Below are 25846 nucleotides of genomic sequence, written 5' to 3' on the forward strand. Positions count from 1 at the left end.
ATCTCTTGGCTTGCCAACTCTTGACATGCATGTGTTTGATTCCACTGGCTGAATTTAGCACAGCTCTGTCAGTAGTTAATTACTGCTTAATTAAATCAAGCCCCAGCTGAGAGATAATCCGGGCACTACCACCCCTGCAATTCCAAGTGCCCTGTGTACTGGGGTTCAATCTTGATGTGCTCCAGCCCTACAGGAAGCTAACTTCACCCTCCCTCTTCTCAAAAACTGATCCTTGTATGGAAGAAAACAAAAACAAAAAAATCTGCTTTGAAAATGTGCCATTTATTTTACAGCTGTAATACATGCAGGCTTGAAAAGGAATAAGACAGTCTATAGGCAGTAAAAACCAGCCTAACTCTTAGTACTGGAGTCTATTTATTAAATAGAGATCAGCATATTTTATTAAAATAAGAGCACAAGAGGAGATAGCAATGCCTCCAAGAGAACTGCTCAACAATTGCCCCGTCAGCTAAGAAAATACTTCTCATTCGCCTGCAAAGGATAGCAGGAGTGTGTCTTGCAGAAAAGGAAGGATGTTTTGAGGTCCCCCCCCCCAAAAAAAAACTGTATTGTTTTACAGCATTTGACTCACTGGACTGAGATCAAAGCCAAGGACCCTCACAGCTGTTTTTCTTCTTCATTAGGAACCTAAACATTAACCTTATCACCCCTGGAGTAATCGCTAGAATCGTAGGTTAAAGAGATTCCATATCCCTGCCATTGGATATTGCCCCAGTCCACAAAGGTTGCTATTAAAAAGTAACTACACTCTAGGTAGGCTGGCTAATTCAATAGGGAGAGCCTATCTCCACCAAAAAGCCTCCTTTGGTTTCTTCCCGCATATGGATGTTATGGGGCACCATGAATGAGTCACTTCCTCTGCCAACCTGAAGGCATCACAGTAGAGAAAGTCAGAAGGTTTCAAGGCAAGTACTGCAGGAGCCCAACATAAGTACAGTGGAACCTCAGTTTTCGTTGGTAATCCGTCCGAAAAGAATCGATGAAAACTGAAACCGATGAAAACCAAGGCAAACTTTTCCATAGGAATCAATATAAATCCAATTAATCCATTCTAGGTACTCCAAAAAAAACAGACCAAAAACACATTTTTGGTGAATAAACATAGTGTTTAATGCTGAAAACAGTAACAAACAATAACACTAGGACCAGCTTCAGAGCCAGTGGACCAATGTCGCACGAGGAAGCTGTCCAAAGAGGGCTGTTTCTGATGCCTCTTTAAGATTTGTCTGAAATGGGGCAAGACATTGTCATTAAACAAGTTGCAGACATGGCCTGCAACAGCTTTGTCCGGGTGATTTTTCTCCACAAACCCCTCCACCTTACTGCAAATCAGTGAAAACCGAGGCAAATCATTGAAAACCGAGACAAATTTTTCGCTGAAAAAAATTGATGAAAACTGAAACCTATGAAAACCGAAGGCAATGAAAACCAAGGTTCCACTGTACTAATTTGAGCCCAACATAAAACGATCATATGGGCAGGTGCACACGCAACTGTGTTATAATTATTTTAAAACCACTGAAACCTGCATGATGGTGTTGGGGCAGGGGGTGCATCTGCCTCCTACACTGCTAATTTATGAAGACACAGACCTCAGCTGTCTGGATTGGTGTAGGTATTACAATCCTATGAATACTTGCTTGGATGTTAGCCCATACTGAGAAGTCAGTGGGCTGGATCCTATCAAAAGGATCCATGTATGCAAAGGGGTGATTTTTGCCAGTTCCCTGCTCCTGCATTCCCTGCCCTGAAATTCCTCAGGCTGCTTCAGTGGGGCTTCCTGTTCCCAGAACAGCATTTGTGGAAGAGTTTTGGGCTGTAGCAGGAGGAAGAGGGAAGGGCAAGTCACACTACCATGGACAAACATTTCATTTGGGAAGCAACCCAGTGTGCAAAGCTCTCCCAGCCATTGCTACTGACTTTTGAGGGGGGGGGGGGTGTACAGGGGGCTTCCGGAGAAGAGTAGAATCATTTCCGCAAGCTCCTTTTGCTTGCAGTTCAGGGATTAAACCTGTTTTGATGGACAACAATCTGTCTAGCCCTTTGCCATGCCTGCAGGCAAAAAGATTGGAACTAGAGCTGCACAGGGATTGAGTGAGGCAAAAAGGATCCATTCAAGTGCCCCTTGTCCTTTTGCTGAAAGCAAAACTTGCCCAGAGCAGGAAGGGACAAGTGTTGTTGTAGTCTGTTCTCTTGGAAGCATAGTTCCAGTAATATTTTCTCCCAGATATGTCCTTGGGGAGAACTTTTATTTTGTAAATGAATACATACATAATTTGTACTATAATCCTTAGCATGCATATGCTACTAGAAACTATCAAGATGACAGCAAGTCCTGGTACAACTGTCAGGACCACTGTGTATTAGGGACCCCAAAACAGAGTATTCACTTACCTGCAGTACCAGGGAAAGCGTATCCCAAAAGTCATTTCTGTCCATAAAGCCAAGCAGCCTTCTCCATTGCACACAGTCCCAATATAGTACTAAAGATGGACAATTATTTCTTCCTGAAGCTCATACAATGCTAATCTACCAGCGAGAAGAACAGAGAGTTCCAGAAGTTACATGGAACCAGGCAGATGTGATGGGGCAGCAGTGCTGTATTCAAAGCACTTTACTACCAGCCGAATCTTTATGGCCAACAGAATCTGAGATGATGCAACTACACATTATAGCAGTTGAGATGATTTAATTCCAGGCAACCAAACATTCATTTCATTGAAAGTTGTGGAGATCAGTGCAGCAATATTCTTGGGCATGATCAATGCCAGCATTTAGCCTTGAATCTTCATTCCTAATGTCTGAGATCATCCATGGAATGTGAGAAAATGAGTGCATTTGAACGTGTGCTGAGTATTTTCTCCAATTAATAAACCATTGACCAACCCTGATGAATCTGAAGATAAGGGGGAAGGCCTTCAGGATGCAGAGAGAAGAGGATGCCAGCAATGCTGCCCTTAAAAATCACGTGCCCTCTAATCAAGTGGTTTAGCATCCTGATCAAAAACTAGGAGAGACTTTCCACTTCGCTAGCATTTAACAAGGCTTCCACCTCTTCTCTGAGGTTTTCAAATTCAAAATTAAGTCTATTTCCTGTTTATAAAATTAAAATTAAACAGTATCACATTCACATTCCTTAAAGAAGAACAGAATTGATGCCCACACACACATAATCTCCCCAAAAATTCTAGAGTGAAAGTCAAGATGAACTCAATTTGTTATGATCTGAATTCATTTTACCTTTAACATTAATAGAGCACAAAATACAGCCATCTGATGGGAAATCTGAGCAAAGTGTCTTACACAATATTCCACAGTAACATAGTAGAAGAGAATCTCCAGCTGATGTTTAGATGGTAACAAAGTACAGTGAAGGAATCAGTGAAACACATGATGATGTTAGTAAATGGGAACTGCTCCATGGAGAACCAGCATGGCAGCCAAGTCTCTCCACTGGGTCAGTGGAAAAAAACATCCACAGCCTCAGGCTGTGACCTTTCCAGAGTTGTGGGACACCAATTGTTATGCAGCTTCCTCATTCTTACATCATGACTGAGGCTCCAGTCAGAAGTTTGGCCAAGAGTACATGCCTGCATTTACAGGGTCAAGTATGGGATCAGTTATACAACCAAAAAGACAAACCCTGAGTTATAAACAAAATCAAAAGCATTCTTTGTGACTTTGCTTCTCCAGCCTGAATCTTGCAGGCTTCTCAGAAGACAGAGGTCTGCAAAATACTGGAAGAACACGCACTAGGTGACTATCAAGCAATGTCATTGTGTGGTGCTACCATTTGGAGATCACCCCTACCTCTAGAACCAGCTGGAGCAACAAGCTGGGCCTTATAGCTCAAACTTCTTTCTTTCTCTTATTTTTTTCTTGTCACATTTGCAACTCCAAGCAACGTGCAGGACCAACAAGAACCTAGTTCAGTGTATGGCTCTTACAGTACTGAAGCAAATAGTTCAAGAATAGTAGATATAAGCTGGCTGTAGAATGCACAGAAAAATAATTCCATGGGTAAGCTTATGTAATTGTGCTAAAGATGTAGGAGTTGCTGGACCAGTCTGCATTTTGAAGGTGTACTCAGAAAGCAGCAAATGATTTCACAGGGAAGATGGGTGTTCCTTTGGTCTTCTGGTTGCATCTGCCAGCTTCCATTCCTAATGGAGATGCTACCAAGCAGTCTGTCTGTCTGCATGGCAATACCCTTTATGATTGGCAGTGCCAAGCTACATCTCACTGGAATAGAACCCCAGCTTGGCAAGGGACATTTCTTTCCTAAGACGCATGATTTCCCAGTACATCAGTTCCGCTGCAAAACAAAGGCAAAAGGGGAAGCAAATAAGAAGGCTAAACAGCTTGTTCTGCATCCCACCCTACAAATGTCATCTTGGGATGCAGGGTTTTTTGACAATGAAGAGCTACATGGCAGACAAGTCCTTCAGCTAGTCTTCTCCCACTAGTGCACTCCATTAACATGGGAAGCAGGATTTTTTTTTGTCAAATCCTCTCCTGCTGCACAACTCTGGAAAGCTGCAAACTGACAATCCTGCCTCCTTTCTGGAACAGACAAATGCTCAACAAGCTAATGTAAGACAATCATACTTGGGAAGGGGGGGTATTCAGTAAAGCTGAACACCCTTCTCCCCCCCAAAAAATACCTTATTGCTATTTTTCTGGGTTTTTTCCTTCTCTCCCCCATGGCCGCATTTAAAGGGCACTGAAAAATGGGTCCCAAATTATGCCAGATTTTATGGCATGATCCAGACCTCTTTGGTCCCCCCTAGTCACACCCAAAATGATCCAGGAACATAGCTCCTTATCATTTGACCAGTCTGCAACATATGTGCAGCTTTTGCAATGGAAGCCAAAAACTATTTGTAGGAACAGGCTCTGCTGTAATGCAAGTTAAGCTGAGAGAGTGACACATCCAAGTTTACCCAGTGAGCTTCTTGGAGCTGAGTGGGAGGGTTGGGTTTGAACCAAGGTCTTCCCTGTCATAGCCTCACGCACTGACCAAACAGATGTCTATCTTCTCTTCACATTTCTTTATTTTCTTTCTCTTACACCACACCGGTTCTTGGACTGATTTGTATAGTGGAACCTCCAGATGCATTTTTGGTCCAATATATGTTCTTGGCTGCAAATGGCCCAATGTTATGGACCCACCTGGGGTAATGTAAGAGGATGACTCCACATCAGAGAAGGAGAACCTGCCCTCAAGTTCCACCATGACTGATGCTCCCTGCAAGGTGGGTTCCCTAGTGCCTCCCTGAAGGCACCCTTTGCTAGCCCAGCAGGACCCTCAAGTTAGGGTGCCCCAGCAGGGACCTGCCGGCTGTCATACCCACCACATTCTCTTCTATGACCCCAGAAGCACAAAAAACAAACATCTGGGCCCGAGGCCTAAACCAAGTATAGAAGTGGGTGCCTCACAGCTCTCAACCTCCCCTTCGCTAACGAAAAACTAGGAGAGATTATGAGTATTGGCAGGATATTGGACCTTGTGAGTAGAGCAGCTGATTCAGGCTTATGAGATAAGCAATACTGGGGCCAGCATCACCTGCAGAAAAACTCCCTATATAAGCCTGCTGTGAGGGATCAACTTCTCTGCAACCTTGCTAATTAGCCCACCATTTGTGTTGCCAACCCTCTCAATCTTGTTGCCTGAGACCCTGGCCTTGCTTTTGGACATTGCCTCTGGACTACACTGACTGACTGTGGACTTGACTTTGGGCTGTGAACCTAGGTCCTGATTCCTGAACCCTGCCTAGCAGATCCTGTTGCCGTGCAACTCTGTTGCTGCCCAGGACTTTGACTCCAGCCAGGACTTTAACTCCAGCCAGGACTTTGACTCCAGACCCAAATTGAAACAATGTAGTCCAACCCAGACTTCTAACCAGCCAACATTCACTTGCTTTTCTAATATTTCAACTAAACCCACCCCGCCCCTAATGCACAATGTGTTGTTCCCCCCAACCCACAGCTGTTCATTCAAATAAAACCAGAATATCACCCATTGTAATCTCTCTTCCAGAAATTATTTCCAAAGGGAAAAAGTTATTCCACTGTCAGGGAGGAAGAGTCAAGATCAGGGTCAGTTCAGCTGATCCTATTACAGGAAATAGGCTAGCTGAATTGCCCAAACAGCAATGAACAGCTAGGCCTCTACAGCTGAAGAGGCGGAATGGGAGAGAAATGGTTACTTACCATCCTGTCTTACCAGTCCCTGTTGGATATAGCGAACGTAGGTGAAGAAGTTGCAAACTGCTGTAATCTGGAGGAAAGAAAAATATTCTAAAACTTAACTGGCTCCATTTTACCCATCACTCTCTTACGTAGGCTTGCTTTACAATGGCAGCAGAGGAGGACAATAGGAGTCTTAACTCTTAAGAGTTCCCAGGGTATGACTGGGCAGTGACTTTACTGACTCCAAAAAGCTCACAGCTGATCAGTGCTTAGTTGTGAGGTCACCTGGGAATTTTTGTACAGGACTTTTGAGTTCCGTGATTAAAGAATGATGACATATAAATGTAGTACAGTACTTCAGGGCTTTGTCTTCAGAAAGTGGCTGTCTTTTATGCACTCAGCATGCTCTAAACTGTGTTTTACACAGCCATAAGTCAATGGGTACGAATGGGTACCAAATGTTTTAGTGAAAGATAATGGTCATAATGCTTTTATGACCATTACCGGCTTAATGAATCCAGTGAAGTGCATACTTGCCTTCAGATGTTCATGCCACGGCAAGCTCATTAGTCTTCAATGGACCAGTGCCCTTTGTTGATTTTTGAAACAGTACATAAGAGTGCCTGAGAAACAGCACCAGGTCACCACGCTCTGATTAAAATATTAGAAAGCCAGGCATGCCACACTGAAGATTAGATTGCTTCACTCGGAGACTGGTACCGAAGGCCAGGTTAAGATATGCTGAGGCTCTAGGCTACATCAAGTTCAGGAGGTCCCATAGCATTACTTAAAATGGCAATTTAATCATTTAAAAATCATACTTAGAGTGCTCCCATAATCTGTAGCTTGCTTAGTTTATGCAGAAATCCAGCTTTGGTGGCACCCTTTCCCCTATTCAGGTGGTCTCTGGACTGAGACTTACCCTGGCCCTGCAGGAAGGAGAAATGTAGTAATAATTCCCAGAGTCCCCCAATTTGATGCGATGTCTGCATGCCCGAGAGAGGCCACTCAGAGCACACTTCCTGTAAAGGAGGAGGTAAGGAAAAAAAAAACAGTTCAGTAAAGGGTCTACTTTAAAATAAGATCACAGTCAGCTAGGCAAGCTGCTACAAGCCAAACCAGAAGCAGAGGCCTTAACATTGCAGTAAAGAGTTTTTGTACTTCATTTTTGAGGATTTGTGAACATGTACCATACATTTTGAGAGATACTGCCCAGATATACTCTATTCTGGCATCATCTTTTTCAATTATTCTTTGCAACATTAGAATAATAGTTCCTCTCCCCAAGAAGAAAAGTTATTAAATGACAGGAAGGCTTTCCAGGCTATTTATGAACAGTTTCCTGTGTCAAGGCATGATACTGGAAAACACCAGTAAAGCATTAGCTTTGATTAAGGAGCTCTGAAAGCAAAGGAAACTAGGTGTTAGTAACTTATTAGTTGAGCAAACATCCATTAATCATTTCTTTTTTTAAAAAAATCACTTACGTTACAATTTGGGACCGGAACCCACTGTAAGAAGAGACAAAAAAGGGTGGAGGAGCCAAAATCAGGATAAAAATATAAAACTTATTCATAACATGAGGTTGTCATGCATGAAAACAGCAAAGAGTATATGGGGAGAGGGAGAGAAAAAAATCCAAAGGCTTGCTGTTATGGGCCTGCCTTGTGAATATTGCTCAGAAACAGGAAATACATATCAGTCCAACTTCAAGTTAAGGTCCTGCCAGTGAGGAAGGGACAGTATCAATTCAGACTTATGAATAGATATTTATTTACTAATTAAAATGTTTATATCAAGTCCTTTCCTCATGGCTCAAGGTGGCTTACAATAACAGTTAAAACATTTTCAGTTCTAACGCAAAAATAAAAATAAAATAAAAACCTCAAATCTCTCCCTCATCACTCTTAAAAGATGCCTGCTAATTCACACTCTCTCAAAAGCCTTGGCAAACAAATCTCTGGGGAGAGCGGGGGGCTTCACCTCTTCAGGGAGTCCACTCCACAGAGCTGGAGACACAATGGAAAAGGCCCCAGTTCCAGTTGATGCCAGATTGGCCATCCATCCTAAGTAGTGGAAGAACCATCAGATGGCAGTCTGATGACCACATTTGGTACACAGGGGCTAATGGAAAGAGACAGTCCTTCAAATATGAGGGTCTCAGATCCTGAAGGACTTTGGAGGTCACACTAGCACCTTGAAATGAACTCAGAAACAGATTAGCAACCAGTGTAGCTGTTTCAACATGTTCCCGGCAGCTAGTCCCTGACCATAGTCAGACCGCCACATTCTAGATCAGCTTTAGTTTCCAGGTTGTCTTTGAGGCATGTTGCAAACTGTGAGGTTACAGAAACATGGATTGCTGTGGCAAGACTAAGTCAAGGTAATGAGTTGGTGAATCAGATGCAGCTGACAGAAGGAGCTGCTGGCCACCATGCTAATCTGATTTTCAAACAGAAAGGCATGGTCCATGAGCATCTTTAAACTCTTAACCTACTCTGAAAAAGCCGATGTCACTCCATTCACTCCCTCTTGAATATCAGCCTTCCCACCACCATTAACTCTGTCTTGTCTGGATTCAGCTTCAGTTGGTTCTGCTGTAGCCACCTGACCACAAACTCAAAGCCCTGGTTCAGAACCAAGACAGACTGGAAGCTTGGAAAATGAAATGTAGAACTAGATGTCATCTACACATTGGTGACACCCAACCCCAAAGTTTTGGAAAATCTTATTTAGCAGCCTCATAAAAGAATAGAGCCTTGCAGCACTCAAGTTAAATTCCGCCCAGTTGATTCTGCAACTCCAGTGGAGACTCTTTGTGGCTGATCACACAGAAAAGCCCATCATTCAATGCAGCTACAAGAGCCTCCACAGAGTTACCAGGAAGGTTCTCAAAATCCCACAGGGCTGCCTAGAAAACAACAGGATCCACTAATCTCCAAGGGCAGATCATTTGAACTGGCCACTGCTCCTGCAGCCTTGCCTTCAAAAGATAGTGGGCCTTTCCCCACTTACCTTAATTCCCCCCTATGCTGCGCACTGCTCTTAGCGCGCGGCATCCCTGGTGCGCTACTGGAAAATCTCTACCCACTTCAAGCACTCTGGCGCTGGGTCATCACAAGGCGCTTGCCCAAAAGAGCACCAGGGATTGAGGGCTTACAGCGACAGCGGCAGTGTTGGGGCGGCTGCACTGTTACACACCCCTGTCGTGGGGAGTGCCGGGGGACCCCACGCTACTTTCAGAGAGCAGCGTGGGGCTTAAGTTAAGTGGGGAAAGGCCCAGTGATCTAACCACAACAACAGCCAAACCTCTGGCCCCCTAATCAGATCACAAGTAAGCCACTTGATGAAGAAAAAAGGTTCAGAGTATGTTCTTTTTCATGTGTTGGGCCCATTACAATCTGAGACAGACCCACAGATGTCATGCTGGCCATGAAGTCCTGAGTTTGTCCTGACAAGGCAGCCAACATGGATCCTGAAATCCCCAAGCACAATCATCCCTGGGGATCCTCAACTCCAAAATCAACATAATCTCTGTCAGCTCAGGCAAATATCCTGCCAATAAGCTAGGTGGACGGTACACCTGCACTATCCCTAATCAGTCCCTGGTGCCAACACAAGGTACATACAATCAGAGCTACTAGCTTCTGTCTGCACACGGTACCTAATGATGGGAAAAGTCTCATGGAAAAGAAATGCTATTTCCACCCTTCCCCCCATCCTCCAGTTTGAGGTTGTTGAAAGACTTTATACCCAGCTGGTGCGAGCCGTGTCAGAGTAATCACATCAGAGTCATCCAGCCAGGTTTCAGTCAAACAAACCAGGTCAACCTGTTCTTCATGCAACAGGTCAGGTATTGTTGTGATCTTATTGCATCATACCAAGGCTGGAGCCACTTAACAGAGCCTCTCCACCCACATTTTGAGGAATGGATGGAGATTATACATGTAAGTACTATTATGGCTCCCTGTGTATCTTCTTGCACCAAGACTCCTCCCACTGCCATATCTTCCCACCCCAATAAATGCTGATGTTTTATATAGAATCAAATCTATTCAGCTCAGTATTGCTTGCTCTGACTGTCAACACTTCTCCAGCCCCGTGGACATCTGGCATGCCACACAGTTCAAGGTGGCTCAGATTTCTTTGGAAATTGAAGAAAAGTACAGAAAGAGGCAGCCAATTTCATGCTAAGCCTCATTTCTTGAAGAAATCAGTTTGTTGGATTATCAAACCAGGAAAGAAAGAGGAAAAATCCCACTCTCAATATTGCCTTTAGCAGGATTTCGGCACCACAGGGATGCAGGACTAAGGAACAGGAAGTGGGAAGGGAGTCATTTATTTGGAAAAAAGTAATTTGTTTTCCTCCATAACAAAACTTCATTTAAAAGTCCTAGATATTACAGAGTGGGAAAAGGAATGATGAAATAGTGTAAATAATCTAAGTCTAACATGAGAAGTTCTCTAAGAAGGGCCTGACAATCCCTTTATTATATCATCTATAAATGGGGTGTGGGATTCCAAGGCACACTAACACACAATTGACAAGAATCTATAAGCCCAAAAACACAATGTTTGGAAACTCGCAAAAAATTGTCTTGAAGCTCTTGAAAACTTACAGTCTTTAATTTATGTCTCTCACTGTTTGTGCAAGACTGCAAGTCAGATTTGGAACAAAGAATGAAGGAACACACTGAGCAGCCACAGCCGCAGCTAGAAGAGGATGCCTGGGAAGGAATGACTAGAGAACAGGGAAAAGAGCATTCCTGCATGACAAAGACACAACAAGTGGCTGCTTTCAGATATTACATGTAAGCATGGCTGGGGAAAAGTGTGCATAAACCCAGGCATCTACCCCCTTGTTCTTCTCTTCTCACTCGGGGAATTGCATCTAAATTCTATATCTGACTAGATGAACCAAAATTAACTTCCTCCCCACACTAACCAGGATTCTATGTCCATACAACTGCATTTATCTGTCAGGGTAGCCAGAATCAGAGTTCCTGTGAGAGGGAAGAAGCAGATTTGTACACATGTTTCCTTAACTGCAGTTACATTCAATGCAGCTGGCTTCCATACAGAGTCTGTCTGGTGAACAAAGGCCTGAGGCAGAAGGAATGTCTTCCCCCATACAAGTTATCAGTGCATGTAGATTAGCTTATAGAACTGGACGCCAAGGTTACACCTTCTAAAGCTATGCAAATGGTTACAAAGAACAGAGCTTCTTTTCCTGGTGGCACCATCCTCTGGAATTTTCTCCCTAGTGAAGCTTTCAAAGTATGTTCACTACTGACTTTTAGAAGATTCGTGAAAATTTACTTTGAAAAATCTTTAGGTGAGAAGATGTGTTCAGTTTATGTCAGTACTGATTTACCACTATTTTAACTACCATGTTGTGCAATTTCATTATTACAGTTTTAGTAGAAGTCAATTTAAGTTGAAAGGATCCTGGTATGGACTGAAAGCTAGAATTTAAATAAATAAAAAAGAGCTGAATTCCATAAGCATCTAAGCAGAAGGATCTGACTCATAAAAGAAACTATTGGTACAGTAGTGAAGGAAGCCAGATGAGGAACAGAGACACCTGAAAGAGTTCCTTACTTTGGTCCACCACACTCAATGGCTGACACCTTCACCACAGGGAGAGCCTGGGTAGCCGCTGGTTCAATGGTGAGTGTATTCTGCTCCACAGCTGCCTGAACCAACCCTGACAGCTGCAGCAAATGAAACAAAAGGCCAGATATTCAAATCAGCAAGGTGAAGTGGTAAAACAGGGAACTGTTGTTAGAAGTAACCCTAGTGGAGAAGAAAAAATGTCAGCAAATGTCTTTTTGAACTTGCCTCGTGTTTGGTGAAGTCCAGACAAGGCCCCACGTCTTCCTGATATATCCTCTCAAGAAACGGACATGATTTATCCAAAGATGGAGATTCCTTCCAAGCCTGGAATTCTGCAAACAAGATGGAATCCACCTGCAGTGACAGAGATGCATGGAATGGAGGGCAGAAGACAACATCTAAAGCAGTGGTTCTCAACCTGGGGGTCAGGACCCCCTTGGGGGTCGAATGACCATTTCACAGGGGTCGCCTTAGACTCTCTGCATCAATGTTCTCCGTCTGTAAAATGGATAAATGTTAGGGTTGGGGGTCACCACAACATGAGGAACTGTATTAAAGGGTCGCAGCATTAGGAAGGTTGAGAACCACTGAGTCCTAAAGCAACAAGTTATTAGCACACAAGAACCAAGAATGTACCTCAGAATAGATGCTATTCATTGTGCAACTTACGATGTGAACAAGCAGACTAAGTGTGGCATGTGAACCACAGAGTGAACTCCATAAGCAGTAACCACACAAAGAAGTGAGGGCCGTGCCACAGAACAGCAAGAGGGCATCTTTCAACAAGGGCATACTTAGCCATAAGCCTGTGAAAAGTCCACAGTTTTGGAACTCTACATGCCACTAGATGCATGGAACATTAATTCCTCTCTATTGCTTACGTTCAGAATGAACTCATAATGAGAAAGAGACCAGTGACAGCCACAAAGTGAGTAAATCCCACTGATATTTCAGAAAAATTACATTAATCCACTGTGAGCTTAGCTGCCATCCTGCTACACCAGAGAGAATCCAATTCTCACTCTAGCAAACAAGGATCATCAAAATCCAGGGGAGGGAGACAAATTAAAGATAAATAATATATGATCTGCTGGGTTTTTGGCCCAACAGATCAGATCTACATTTTTTTGAAAGGGGGCAAAAGTACAAAATGATACATACATATAATAATCAACAACTCTTTTGACAAAATAAATTTTGTTGACCTCTATAAACTGTTAATGAATAATTATACTTTTATATTATTTTATCTAACTATCATATTTAAATATTCCCTCAACCCCTCTGCACACATAAAAACCAAAGCCAAGGAGAAAGTCTTTCAGCCTAGCCTTTTCCTGGGCATTTTTAAAATACAGCACACATAAGAAGCACCAAATGCACCTCACATTCCTTGACGGCCTGATAAAATGCTTTATCTGGCAATTATGCAACCAGAAGCTAAAATAACTGAACTGAAGCTACTGTACTTTAGTCACTGGAAAAGACTCACTTGAAAAGACTATAATGGTGGAAACATTGAAGTCAGTTGGAAAAGAGAAAGATCCACTACTGACTCAATATAGGAAACCAAGCCCCTCAGTTTGCAAGAGGACGTTTTGGAGGTCATTGATTCATAAGTCAGAAGCGACTTGACGGCACATAATGCACATGAACAGGCCCTCTGTTCTTGGTCCCCACCTTTCCCAAGGTGTAAAAACAGACTTTTTGGAGATGGCCAAACCTATCAGATGAAGGTCTACTCATGGCCTTTGCCAAAGCCAAACATAACACAACTCCAAGTTATAAAGTGGTAGGGGTGTGTGGAAGAGAAGAGATCACCCTCTGCTCCATTCGACTATAGGCAGCTTGAAGCACCTAAGCAGAGCCCGAGGCAGGGTGTGGGAAAGAAGGGTGCACCGGGAATTCTAAACCATTCACCACCACCTGCCTTCTTCCCCTGTGAGTGTTTAGAACAGGGGTCTGCAACCTGCAGCTCACCAGATGTTCATGGACTACAAATCCCATTGGGGCTGAGGGGATTTGTAGTCTATGAACATCTGGAGAGCTGCAGGTTGCAGACCCCTGGTTTAGAACCTAAGCCTCCCCCTGCAAGCCTATCACAGCCACTGTCACTGCGTGGTTTTTGAAAGGGTAGGATGGGAAGGCAAGGAATTGGAAAGTCCTGCAGGTGGAAGAGCAGAGGCTGCCTTGGTCAGGAGAAGGAGGGTTACTTGGAGATCTATGTCTCCCACTGCATAGAACTTGACATCTTTTAACACAACCTTTAGCTCCCCCTTCTCTTTACTGACCATAGCCTCACTCAACTAACAGCAACAGTTTCTTCCTTAACAAGGGCTGTGACTCCCATCCACGGCCCAGGGTCTTTCTCTCCCTTTCCCTGCCCAAATTCTAGCAGCAGCCTAATTGGGGGAAGGGGGCATGCCTGCTGCAGAACAAGCACTCTCTGGCGGATTCTGCATAGGCCAAAAACAGTGGTATGAAAATTGTGTAAAATGATTTACAACGGTATAAAAGGGTTTACACTGTTTTTGGCCCATGCGGAATTCACCTCTGTTGGGCAACTGAGCCTCCCCCCACCTCCTAGCAGCAGCCTAACGGGGGGATCAGAAGGTGTGTGCTGCAGACAGGGCCATCTCTTCTAGGCAAATGTGCCTCCCCCACCTCTTGCTGCCACCCCCTTCCTGCCTGCCACCCAAGGCACCTGATTCCACCCCCACTCGCATTCACTTTCTAGTTCCAAAGCATCTTAGGTCTTCAGCAGCAGAACTGTGAATTTTATGGGCAAGAGATGCCTTTTGAGAACTCAACTTCACTTCCAAAATCCAGAAAAATACTTTAGTTTCTTTCTTTCCCAACATCCTACTGCTCCAACTATTCCCAGCATGCGCTTCAGTCTTAGGAAACCCCAAAATGCCTCAAATATGAGTCATACTGCTGAGAAGCAGGAGCTGCAACTGGGTGGATCTTCAAGGACCAGACACGATTCCACAACTACAAATTTGAAGGACTTTTGCTTGTCTTTACCATTATCATTAAAGCCCATATCTAATTATGAAAAAACAGACATGAGAAGAATATAGGAAGTGAATGAAGCTGCCCAGATAAAAGTCTGAACTAACAGTATGGAAGCACTATGCTACAGAGACTGCTCACCTGATGCCAGGAGACAACTTCAGAGCCACAATATGGAAAAACAAATAAAGAAACAAAAAAGATGGGTGTTAGTATGGGGGAGGGGGAAGGAGCCAAAAAAGGCTGGGAGGCTGTTGTGCCCAAACTTTATTGCCTCTCCCCAACATCAGTTCCTTGTTCCCATTCAGGGTGGCACAATGGTGGATCCCACACAGTATAAATATAACATCTTTAGGATGTTATAAAAAGATCCATTTTGGCATTTTGTGTTCCCACAAAACCCCAAAACAGGACAACACAAGGATTGTGTAGGACAACACAAGGATTATCAGCCAAAATGGATCTTTTCCCACACCTGCTGCAGGGAGCTCTTGTCAGTTTCACAGTGGCGCCAGCCATTTTGTGTGCTGCAGAAGATTCTCCATGAAGATGCTCCAAGAAGATTTCTTCTGCTTGCAGCTCATTTGTTTGCTATTTCACTGTAAAAAGTAGATGAATAAAATTTGTTCTCCCTATGTGGACATGTTTTTACTTTGTTTACTTTGTTTTCAAGGGGATTTCTGTGAAGCTGCAGCATTACGACTAGAGAAAAGGCGATATGCACTTATTTGTGTTGCCGTAGCTCAGCAGACATCCCCCTCAAAACAAACAAGAAGTGACACAAGCACAGGATCACTGGGCAAAACAAACTTTATTCATCTATTTCTTAGAATGAAATAGCAAACAGATGAGCAGAGGAAACCTCTGCAGAGAAACTCCACAGAGTATCTGCTGCAGCACACAAAATGGCGAGCGTGAGTAGCAGAAGCGAAAGTAAGAGGTTTGAGCCAAAGAAATAAAGCATTTCCTGCCTGCTTGAGTTAACTCATTTTGGGAAGAAAGCTGTGCAAAGTTCTTCCCCAAAACAATTCTTATAATATCCTAAAGACGTTATATTTGTGCTGTGCGGAATCCACCACTGTGAAGCAGAACCAGGCCTCAATCTTTTATATTCAAAGAAGAAGAATTTTCAGTAAGTGTAGTTTTTATGATACCTAACAATATGTACCTGCAAAAGTAATCATTCCCCCCCTACAATCACAAAAGACCAGTCCTGCTGGGCATGGGGTCACCCTAGTGCTGCTCCCAAGTTGAGAGAGATTACCTGCCGTGAGGGAGAAGAGAAGGAAGAGTCTGTTGCCAAGGACTGCCAGTCTGGCTCATAGGTGATGTGGAGAGCCTTCGCAGGGACGATACAAAGAAGCAAGGAGAGGAGAGTGGGCACCCCAGACTTTGAGGAATGGGATAGCCAGGCAGATGGGCAGACAGGGAAAAGAGAGAGAGGAAGACAAAGAGAGAAAGCAAAATGGTATGAGAGAGAGAAAGACCTTGTTTGTAAAGGTGCTGAGTGCCTCCCAATGAACACCAGGTGGCCACAACACTGAAGGAGATATTTCAGAGGTGACCTATGCTTGGATTAAAAGAGCCCCAACAACACTCCTAGCAGCCTTACATTATTGAGACTTGGCAGATTCACACAATCAGTGCAAATGAGTTACTTAGTCACTTGCTTTAATGGAGCACAGGATTCATACGACCTCTCCTTCTGAACCCTGAGCTTATCACCCCTGTCTAAAATATACAATAAGCTGTGCCTCGTTAAGGTTGCCAACAAAACAGGTAAAAACTGTCCTGTCCCTTTAACAGAGGCTTAATTTGAGGAAATAGTAATAGAACTTTTTTATGACGTGGTAGTGAAAATCATTAGGTGAACTACATCCTAGCATGATTTCTTGTTAGATTTCTTGTATTTCTTCAAGCCCTGTTTTCACTTTTCTTTCTCTCTGTGGCAAGACCATTTCTACGATGACTTTAATTTTGCTTTGCTGCCAGAGTGGGCCGATTTGCCAGTGAGCACAGTTTTACCCCAAACATCCTCCTCCCACACACAGCCAGCCTTCCTACTCCCTCCCACTACCATCCACACCTTTTCCCCTTGCTGCCATTTCCATGTTGCCAGCTCCTTTAAGTGAAAGAAAAGAAGCTCACTAACAAAGGCTTAACCAAAACACACCAACCTCTGCATTCTATTGGTATACTGAAATATCGATGTAGTAATAACAGAGAGTGCTTGGAAATAACAAGCCTCTCTGAGCTCCCATGATGGCAGCAGCAGCAACAGTGGGCAGGGAGAATATCAGCTATGGGACAATGTCTCCTTCTTTAGCAGCATGTTGTCCAGGAAACTGTTTTGCTCTTTCTTTTGCTGGGGTGAGGAGGAGGATTATTTTTGGAATGGTAATATCAATAGAAGTATAGTTTAAAGACTAAGCCAGCAATCTTGACAACCAAGTGTAGTGAGATCTGTGCCTATAAGAATAAGTGCCTTTAAGAACAGTTTGATGGGAAGAGTTAAGAGAATCAAGCTGGGAGAGTTTTCAGCAGAAAAACTACATCCAGGAGGGAGTGCCTTCTTACATGTAAACGGAGAAACACAAGGAGAACCCATTGCAAACCCAGTGAACAGAGAAGAGTCCTGAGGTAAGCATCCCATGCCTAGTGTGTCATTGTTTTTCTCCATTTTTCTCCAGGATTAGTAGCAGACCTATACCTCGCCCGCTTCTTAAGTCTTCAATTTATTATGCTGGCAAATAAACTGGACCCACCTCTTTGAACTCACTACCGACTGGTTCTGAGGGTAAGCTCTGGTTTGTAGGTGTGACAACAGCACTGCTGGTGCTTTTGTTGCGCCCATGCCCTTTCCTGAAGGCTGTTTTCGAGGGGCTTTGGAGCTGGGGATGCAGCTCTCGATTTGGAGAGGAAGGGGTGGATGTTATCACCAGAGTCTTCAAGGCTGTCACTTCTGCCTGCAGCATGTCAATCTGGGTGTCAAAATGGAAAGGATTAGGAGTCACAACACCACGCTTTCAGTCAGGAGAGGACAAATTCCTGCAAAGGCAGATGATGCTCTGAAGGAAATCCAGGTAGCATCTGGTTGCTGTCTCATCCCGGAGAACATCCAATGGTTCACTCAAGATCACAAAGTTCCATTAATTTCTGAAGATTCTAGAGGGGTATTGCATACCACTTGTATTTCAAGACCTTTTAGCTCCCCTGTTGTTCAGATGTAAAGGCCCAGACAAAAATGTGGGGGCAGGGGGGAAGGTTCCCCTTTTCCAATGACTTCTTTTCAATTTCAGAACAGAAAAAAATGGAAAATTTAGGGGAATGTTAACAGAAATGCTATAAAATATTTTCTTTTGGAAAGGGCAAAGTGCTTTTACTCACTCAAAATTTACCCCATGAACATTTTTATGCAAAGGTCTACAACATTAGATAATGGCAAGTATGGGCCCATTAGATTCATAGAAGGAATCCCATCTCCACCTCCTCCCCACCCTGTTTCTTGCCAGGCCGAACGCAGCTCCTGGGCTTTCCTGTAGCTGCTGCAGCTCCCAGGTAGCTTTACTGTTGCTGAGCCCACCATGGCTCTGGAGTTCCAAAACAGCTGCTGAAGTTGGGGGGGGGGGGATTTAAACCTTGCTTTGGAGGGAATTTAAACCTCCAGTGTATTTTTTTAATGATTTCAGATTTTTTTGTAAACTTAAGAAGAAAAATGTGTTTAGTACAAGTGTAAATCTGATTTGCAGATTTAGATATCTGTAGATAGAGGCTGTACTCGAGAAACAGATACATAGATATGTATACTGTAAGCATATACAACATTTTCAAGGTGTTTATTGTTTACATGTGAATAATGTCAGTAACAATTAATATGTGAAATGTGTTTGATATTATTAAAGAGTTTAGGATTTCCAGCATTATAAAGTTTTGATCCAAATGAATATCCAGATGGAATGCTAGTTCTAGTGTGACTTTGTGTTTTTGTCCAAATGCACACTTATTAAACTTATGTTCTGTATTTTAAATTTTTGTCCTTTTCCTGCCTCTCAGATGGCTGAGAGACATATTCTAAGGCAGCAAAGGATGTGTTTTTTGAGGTGTTGTGTGGTTTCTGGGCTGTATGGCTGTGTTCAAGAAGCATTCTCTCCTGATGTTTCGCCTGCATCTGTGGCTGGCATCTTCAAAGAATCTGATAGTAGGAAAGGAAAGCAAGTGGAGTATATATACCTGTGAGTAACAATGAAGATAGCAAGGTCAATAGGTGAGGGCATCTGAATAGAAGTAGCCTGACAAGTGAGTAACAATGAAGTATGTAGTATGTGAGTAACAATGAAGATAGCAAGGTCAATAGGTGAGGGCATATGAATAGAAGTAGCCTGGCCTTTGTTCCCTTTGATTGTATATTGTCTATAGTCATCCTGTGTTTGTGTGGAGCTGATTAGTCACTGTCTTGGTGTGTTTTTTCATCGCAAGCTCTCTCTCAGCATTAGTGTGTTTATTTGTAGCTTTTCTTTCAGAAATTATTTACTGCATTTATACCCACATATTCTCTCAAGTGGAGACCCAATGGCTTGCATCCCTCTTCTTTTATTTTCAGAGATAGGTAAAGCTGAGAGTGTATGACTGGCCCAAGGTCTTTCAGCAAGCTTCCACAGCAAAAAGGTGACCAAACCTGAGTTTCTCAGATCCAAGTCCAACACTCTAATCACTTCACCACATTAGTTCTGAACTATGAAGCAAAGGATTTATATTTCATTTCCCTAAATATGCAAACTGTACTACTGTATCTGCTAACTAAATAATTCATGATGTAGTTTATGGTGATAAAACATTTCCTGAGGTTGTCAGTAATCTGTCCCACATAGCTCTTTTTTCCACTTCACTACCAGAAAAGACAAAATAATTTATTGAAAATGATGCAAATATGCTTTATTCGTGTAGGTTGCAGGATTCAATTCTTTTTGGTACTAGATTTGATACCTCTCTTCTGTTCCCAAGAGATTAAACAGTTGCTTTTAACTCAGAGGAAACTTGGTCAGAATTTTCAACTCTGTCCCTCCTCCCCTCCCCTCAAGTTTCCTGGCCTCAATGCTTACATAAAGCAAGCTTCCGGGGCAGAACATACTGAAATGAGGTGCTGCCTTCTTCAGGGTCACCCCTGTCTGTCTGCAGAGGCAGAAAGCAGCACCTTTAAGCCTAACCAAAGTAGCCTATTGCCTACAAAATGTCACAGTGTTGCAGCCAGGTAAATCTCTAAGGCTGCAATCCTAAGAACCTTTCCTGGGAACAAAGATGAAATTTATTTCTGAGTAGACCAGCTTAGGATTGCTCTCTAAAAGCCCAAGCTGACTCCAATTTTCACTCATGTTGGAAACATATAGTCAATATGGAGGTTTCTGCCTGGGTGAAGCACCTACAGAATTCTGAGAGAAGGAACAAAGAATTTATATAAGGCTTGCGAAATTTCTTACAGCAGTGTCTAGGCATCCCTACACAAAGACTGAAAAACAATGCAAGTTGCAGTGTTATGGAAATCACTTGATCTTCACTAGTACCGGCTGACTAAGTAAGAGTCAAGGATGGGTAAAGGTCTCCACTAGTGGGGAAAGTTGATATGGCCCAAGGTTAGAGGTGGTACCCAAGTTTGTCAGTTTTAATGTGAACTTCTGTGGGGATATTACACAGCAGAGCCATCACAAGAAATCTGAGACAAGCAATAACATGTCAGTAATACTAGCAGAAATTTTTTTGAGGGGGAGGGTATCCATGCATTTCTGGTTGCATCACTTAAAAATGTGGCCATCTCATCTTTGCTTCTCCCCCCCCCCCCCCCCCCCCCTCTTTCCTTCTGCAACAGTCAGAGCTGGAAGAGCTAAAATGTCAGAATCCCAGGACCAGGAATTCAGTATTTCTCATTTATTGGTTGGATGAGCAACTGCATACAGTGGAACCTCGGTAATTGCCGGTAATCCATCCAGCAGCACTAGGTGAACTGCGAAACCGGCGTAAACCAAGGCTACGCTGTTTGCATATGCACTACGCAAACAGCGTAGCAAATTGATGCAAAAAGCGTAAATTTGCACAAACAGCATAGGCGAACACCGAGGTGCCCAGCAGAAACTGAGGAAGAAAAATGGCCAGAAGCAACCGACGAACTCCAAAACCGGTGTAAACCAAAGGCGGCAATTACCAAGGTTCTACTTTCCACTCAAGAATCCAGCTGTATCAAGAGAGAGAATATTTTCAAGTGCTTTGCTTTCACCCTGCCAATAGATGGTGCTGCAACCTCGTTACAATGATATTTTTCGCCTACATTTCTCAACAACTATCTGCATTTCTTTCAAATTTCTTTAGGAGTTTCCTCTGTGTTTGGGGTATACCAGAGATGCTGGATAAGCTGGTTTTTATTGCTGGAACGAGTAACACCTAGTTACCAGTAATATACTCCTCAATGTCCCACTTCACAGACAGGTTGAACAAGACCCTTACTATCATGTTCACTTGTTTTATGGGCCTATGGGCCTATATGAAGAACAATGTGAGACAGCAATCCTGCAGCTCTACCCACAGCATTCTCCAGTGATCTCCACTTTGGCAAACCACACAAAAAAGTTATACCTTACCACTTCTCTGCCTTACATGAATTTGCCTTGCGTGAATTTCAATTAGAATCAAGGTTTCCTTTTTAAATTAACTTGCACTTATTAGAGTCCTTATTTCCTAAAAAGCTATCTGGAACAATGATTTAATGAAACATTCACCTACTCAGTAACTTCATACTTTTCCACAAAGCCTCAAAAAGAGAGAGAGAGATTTCCTAATCCCAGACAGTCCTGTGGCACAGTGATAAGCTACAGTATTGCAGTCAAAGCTGTATTCATAACCTGAGTCCAGTCCCAGAAGAAGTCAGTTTCAGGTAGCTGGCTCCAGGTTAACTCGGCTTTCATCCTTCTGGATCAGTAAAATAAGTATCTAAGCTTGCTGGGGGTAACATATAGATAACTGGGAAAAACAGTGGAAAACAACTCCATAAACAAAGTATGCCTAGCAAATGCCATAATCTGATGTCTCCCCATAAGAACATAAGAAAGAGCCTGCTGGATCAGACCACAGTCCATCTAGTCCAGCACTCTGCTACTCACAGTGGCCCACCAGATGCCTTTGGGAGCTCACATGCAGGATGTGAAAGCAATGGCCATGGGTCAGCAAATGGGGTGGGGTGAAGCCGATTATTGTTACCTTTTTAAACAAACAAATGCTGGCGTCATTCTATTTTCATGATATGAATCCGCTAAAGAGTCAGTGTGGTTAATAGTTAGAGTGAGAACTGGCATCTGGGAGACAGGTTCAGATCCTAACCTGCTGTAAAATTCAGTGGATGACCTTGGACCAGTTATTCTTTTTCAGCCAAGCCTAGGATTGTTCTGAGGATAAAATGGAGGTGGATAGAACAATATATACTGCCTTGAACTCCTTGTAGGGAGTGTAACATATTTTTATAGAAGCATATATAATTGCTATGCTGAATACCATATTTATAAAATTTAAGAGGGTGTTGTTTTTTTAAAAGGGTACCATATGTAGCTAATTTAAGTCTCATATCAAATAAGTGAATTGACAGAACTTACTTTCCCTCGTGCCTCCCTCAGCTGTTTCTCTGATGCTGCCTGTTTGGTATTTGCTTCCCGAACCATCTTATGTGCCTCCTGTAACAAACAGGGCAAGAAATAGGAAGAATAAACCAGTAAAAACACAAATATTCAACACAGCGAACCACTCTGAGTGCCTGAATCATACTACAAAAAGTAACTGTCTTTTTTTTTATATCAAGTTGCAGCAGACACTTGGCAACCCCACAGAGTTTTCAAGGCAAGCGATGCTCAGAAGTGTTTTGCCATTGCTGGCCTCTGCATCTGTGTTGTGATCCTGGTATTCCTTGGAAGTCACCCATCCAAATACTGACCAGGGCCAACTCTGATTAGCTTCTGATATTCAATGAGATCATACTAGCCTTGGATATCCAAGTCAGGGCAAAAGTTACAGACAGCTATTTAAAAAAAAAACACACATAATTTTGGTTAAGTCTAAGGGCCCAATCCAGATGGGGTGATTGTCCAATGAGAGCAGTGGAGGGCCATGCCAGCACCTTTGCCCACCTTGCCAGTGAATAAAGGGCATCTATGCCAGCAGCAAAAGCAAAGACGCTGGTATGCAGACATTGCACAGCTCCACAGCAGCTGCTCCCAGAAGTATCTGTCACCTGGGAGATGTGCCAGCATCCAAGCGCACACTGGTGCCGGGGGCAGGGGGGGCGGCCGGGAACATTCCATGGGGTGAAGCCGATTTTTTAGTCAGATTCCACCTGTCTTCCAGATTGGGAATGTCCCCCTCCACAGCCGCAGACCTACGCCACCAATAATTGTGGCATAAGTATGTTTATTCTATGGGGCTATTCAAATGGCAGGACGGCTTTAAAATTTCCCTCTTTTCCATGCTGCCCAAAGCCCCTTTGGAGGTGGTGCAGCACTGCCTTCACTGCACCATCCCTGGCTGCTATGGAGTGGATTGGGCTACCCAACACTTTAAAAATTGAAAATTTTCACTGATGTGCAACTGTGTGGCAGTTGAAGACCACTTTAAACTATGACAAACTACAATGCTTTAAACTATCACAGAGTATCACCTTTCCAAAGGATGAGGAGAATTTTACTATACATCAGACTGGGAGGTGAAATAGTGCCCTGTTTTCTCACCTCTAGTGTCCTGTTCTCAAGGTTATCAGGGGTCTATCTTTAAGGAACTATGGAACCATTTCATGGGATGGCTGCAGGGATTTAGCATTATCATCACCCGGAGAAGGCTAATGTATAGCCACTCTCATAAAAACTGAGGATCACCGAATACTGAACAATGCTAGAGAAATATGCATTTGAGCTCTGTATATATAAGGGAAGGCGCAGTGGACACAACGGCTTCTGTGGAAAATGGGCCTTCAGCAGATCTGCAGTCAGCCCCGAGCTGTGAAATCAGGAGAATTGCTGGTTTTGTGGCCCCTTGATTCTCTGTCTTTCAGATGAGGGTAATCGTTCATTTCAGTGTCCCCCAGTATAACAACTGTCTGAACATAGAAAATTATTATGTCAAGAAGGAGGCTAGGTCAGAACTTTTCTCCCTAACAAACTGGTTTTCTCCCTGCTAGGAATTTATTGTCTGAGTACCCAAACATGTAGCTCAACTGCAGTCTAAAGCAGCGCAGCATGACTTGCACAAGCAATTTGGCTATTTATAAAAATTGTTCCAGCACAGCTGAAGAATGAGACGTGAGCTGTACTGGTGCATGTACATGTATCTGCATACACGTATTGTGTTTCGATTTGGTTCTGCAAGAGCAGGAAGATCCCCTTGGAGTCCAGGAATTGATCTCATTTTAAGTATCGGGCAATACCTCAAACAAACTTGCTGTTAACTCTTCCAGTTCTTGCTCCAGCTGTTCTCTCACTTTGGAAAGCCTTTCACATTCTTCATCTTTCAGCTTCAGCTCCTGCAGAAGAGAAACACATGAGAAACTAGAACTGCAGGCATGGAGCAAATTCACAGAGAAACTAAGAATCTTGGGCACATTTCTGGGGGTGCCTGCAGGAGGCTCATTTTTTGACCTATCTACACCAACATTTCAGGGTATCATCTGGATACTCTCCTGATGATGCCCCCCAAGTTTGGTGCAGTTTGGTTCAGGGGGGCCAAAGTTATGGACTCCCAAAGGTGTAGCCACTATTTTCTATTAGCTCTCATTGGAAACAATGGAGGTTAGGGGCACCCCCTTTGGGAGTCCATAACTTTGGCCCCCATAATCCAAACTTCACCAAATTTGGGGGGTGTCATCAGGACAGTCTCTCTATGATACCCTGAAATGTTGGTGTAGATAGGTCAAAAATGAGCCTCCTGCAGGCACCCCCAGAAATGTGCCCAAGATTCTTAGTTTCTCTGTGAATTTGCTCCATGTCTCTCAATGGGAAATTTCTGGGGGTGCCTGAAGGGGGCTCATTTTTTGACCTATCCGCACCAAAATTTCAGAGTATCATAAAGAGATTATCCTGATAGGGCAACATTTATTAGAAACAAGGGCATGGGTTGTAACTTTTAAGTTTTGGCTGCCTCTTTGTTTCTGCACTGACCCTAACAGTTTGTCCCAGTTAGAAATGAGAGAGCTTCAGCTTTCGAAATGGTGGCTACACATTGAAAAAAAGATCTTTTCCTTGGGCTTCTCTTGGGAGGCCCTACAAATGCTCACCGCTCCGGAGATTTACCATCACTTAAAGACTAGATTATTTGATCAAGAGTACCAATTTCTCCTGAGCAAAGCGCAAAGCTCTTGCTCTCCAATATTCTTTGGGATTATCCCTCTGAAATCTAGCCCTGCTATATACCTGCAACAACTTATTAATTACAATTGCAGATGGGTCATGACTAGAGCAAGGTGCTTAACTCTTTTTCCGTCAGTACATCTTCAAGGTGTTCAGCTTCTCCTGGTATTCCATTGTAAAATGAGCGTTGCTGTCGCATTTTGTCCTGATACAACTTCGATACACTTTCTCATATTCTGCTTCATTGTTCAAAAAATACAACAACATCAGAACTGATTTGAGAACTGTATTACCAACAGAGATTTACATGCTCCTTTCTGATAAAATAAATAAAAATGGCATAAACTTCTAAATAACTCTAATGTTGAAATCTCTGAAGCTGTTGCTATATTTTTACTCTGTGTACTGCAAGTTGAGCAATAATGATCTTTTTATTGTATTTGAAATTCTTGGCACCGGTTTTATGCCTAATAAAGGTTTTGGATTTGGATAAAGAGACTATCCTGATGACACACCCCAGGTTTGGTGAAGTTTGGTTGAGGGTGGCCAAAGTTATGGACCCTCAAAAGGGGTAGCCCCCATCTGCTTAGCTCCCATTGGAAACATTGGGGGAAGGAGTACCCCTTTGGGAGTCC

General features: G+C 43.2%; 1 protein-coding gene across 9 annotated transcripts in view; it reads right to left on the reverse strand.

Moving 5' to 3' along the window:
* Window positions 1-2253: 2253 nt before the first annotated feature.
* RAB3IL1 (RAB3A interacting protein like 1) overlaps window positions 2254-25846 on the reverse strand; it is a 41977-nt gene continuing 18384 nt past the window's right edge. The window contains exons 3-12 of one of the 9 annotated variants that reach the window (XM_048485486.1): window positions 24293-24388; window positions 22476-22553; window positions 17610-17825; window positions 16109-16183; window positions 12055-12183; window positions 11815-11927; window positions 7701-7724; window positions 7136-7235; window positions 6235-6301; window positions 2254-4336 (exon numbers count right to left, since the gene is read on the reverse strand). In XM_048485486.1, the coding sequence (XP_048341443.1) occupies window positions 4254-4336; window positions 6235-6301; window positions 7136-7235; window positions 7701-7724; window positions 11815-11927; window positions 12055-12183; window positions 16109-16183; window positions 17610-17825; window positions 22476-22553; window positions 24293-24388 (981 nt within the window). In that variant the 3' untranslated portion in view covers window positions 2254-4253. Of the gene's footprint in view, window positions 4337-6234; window positions 6302-7135; window positions 7236-7700; window positions 7725-11814; window positions 11928-12054; window positions 12184-14985; window positions 15003-16108; window positions 16235-17609; window positions 17826-22475; window positions 22554-24292; window positions 24389-25846 lie in introns of those variants that run through there. The other 8 variants (XM_048485484.1, XM_048485485.1, XM_048485488.1 and 5 more) reach the window with 8 other exon arrangements.

Source organism: Sphaerodactylus townsendi, linkage group LG02 (genome assembly GCF_021028975.2).
Source record: "Sphaerodactylus townsendi isolate TG3544 linkage group LG02, MPM_Stown_v2.3, whole genome shotgun sequence".
Lineage (NCBI taxonomy): Eukaryota > Metazoa > Chordata > Lepidosauria > Squamata > Sphaerodactylidae > Sphaerodactylus > Sphaerodactylus townsendi.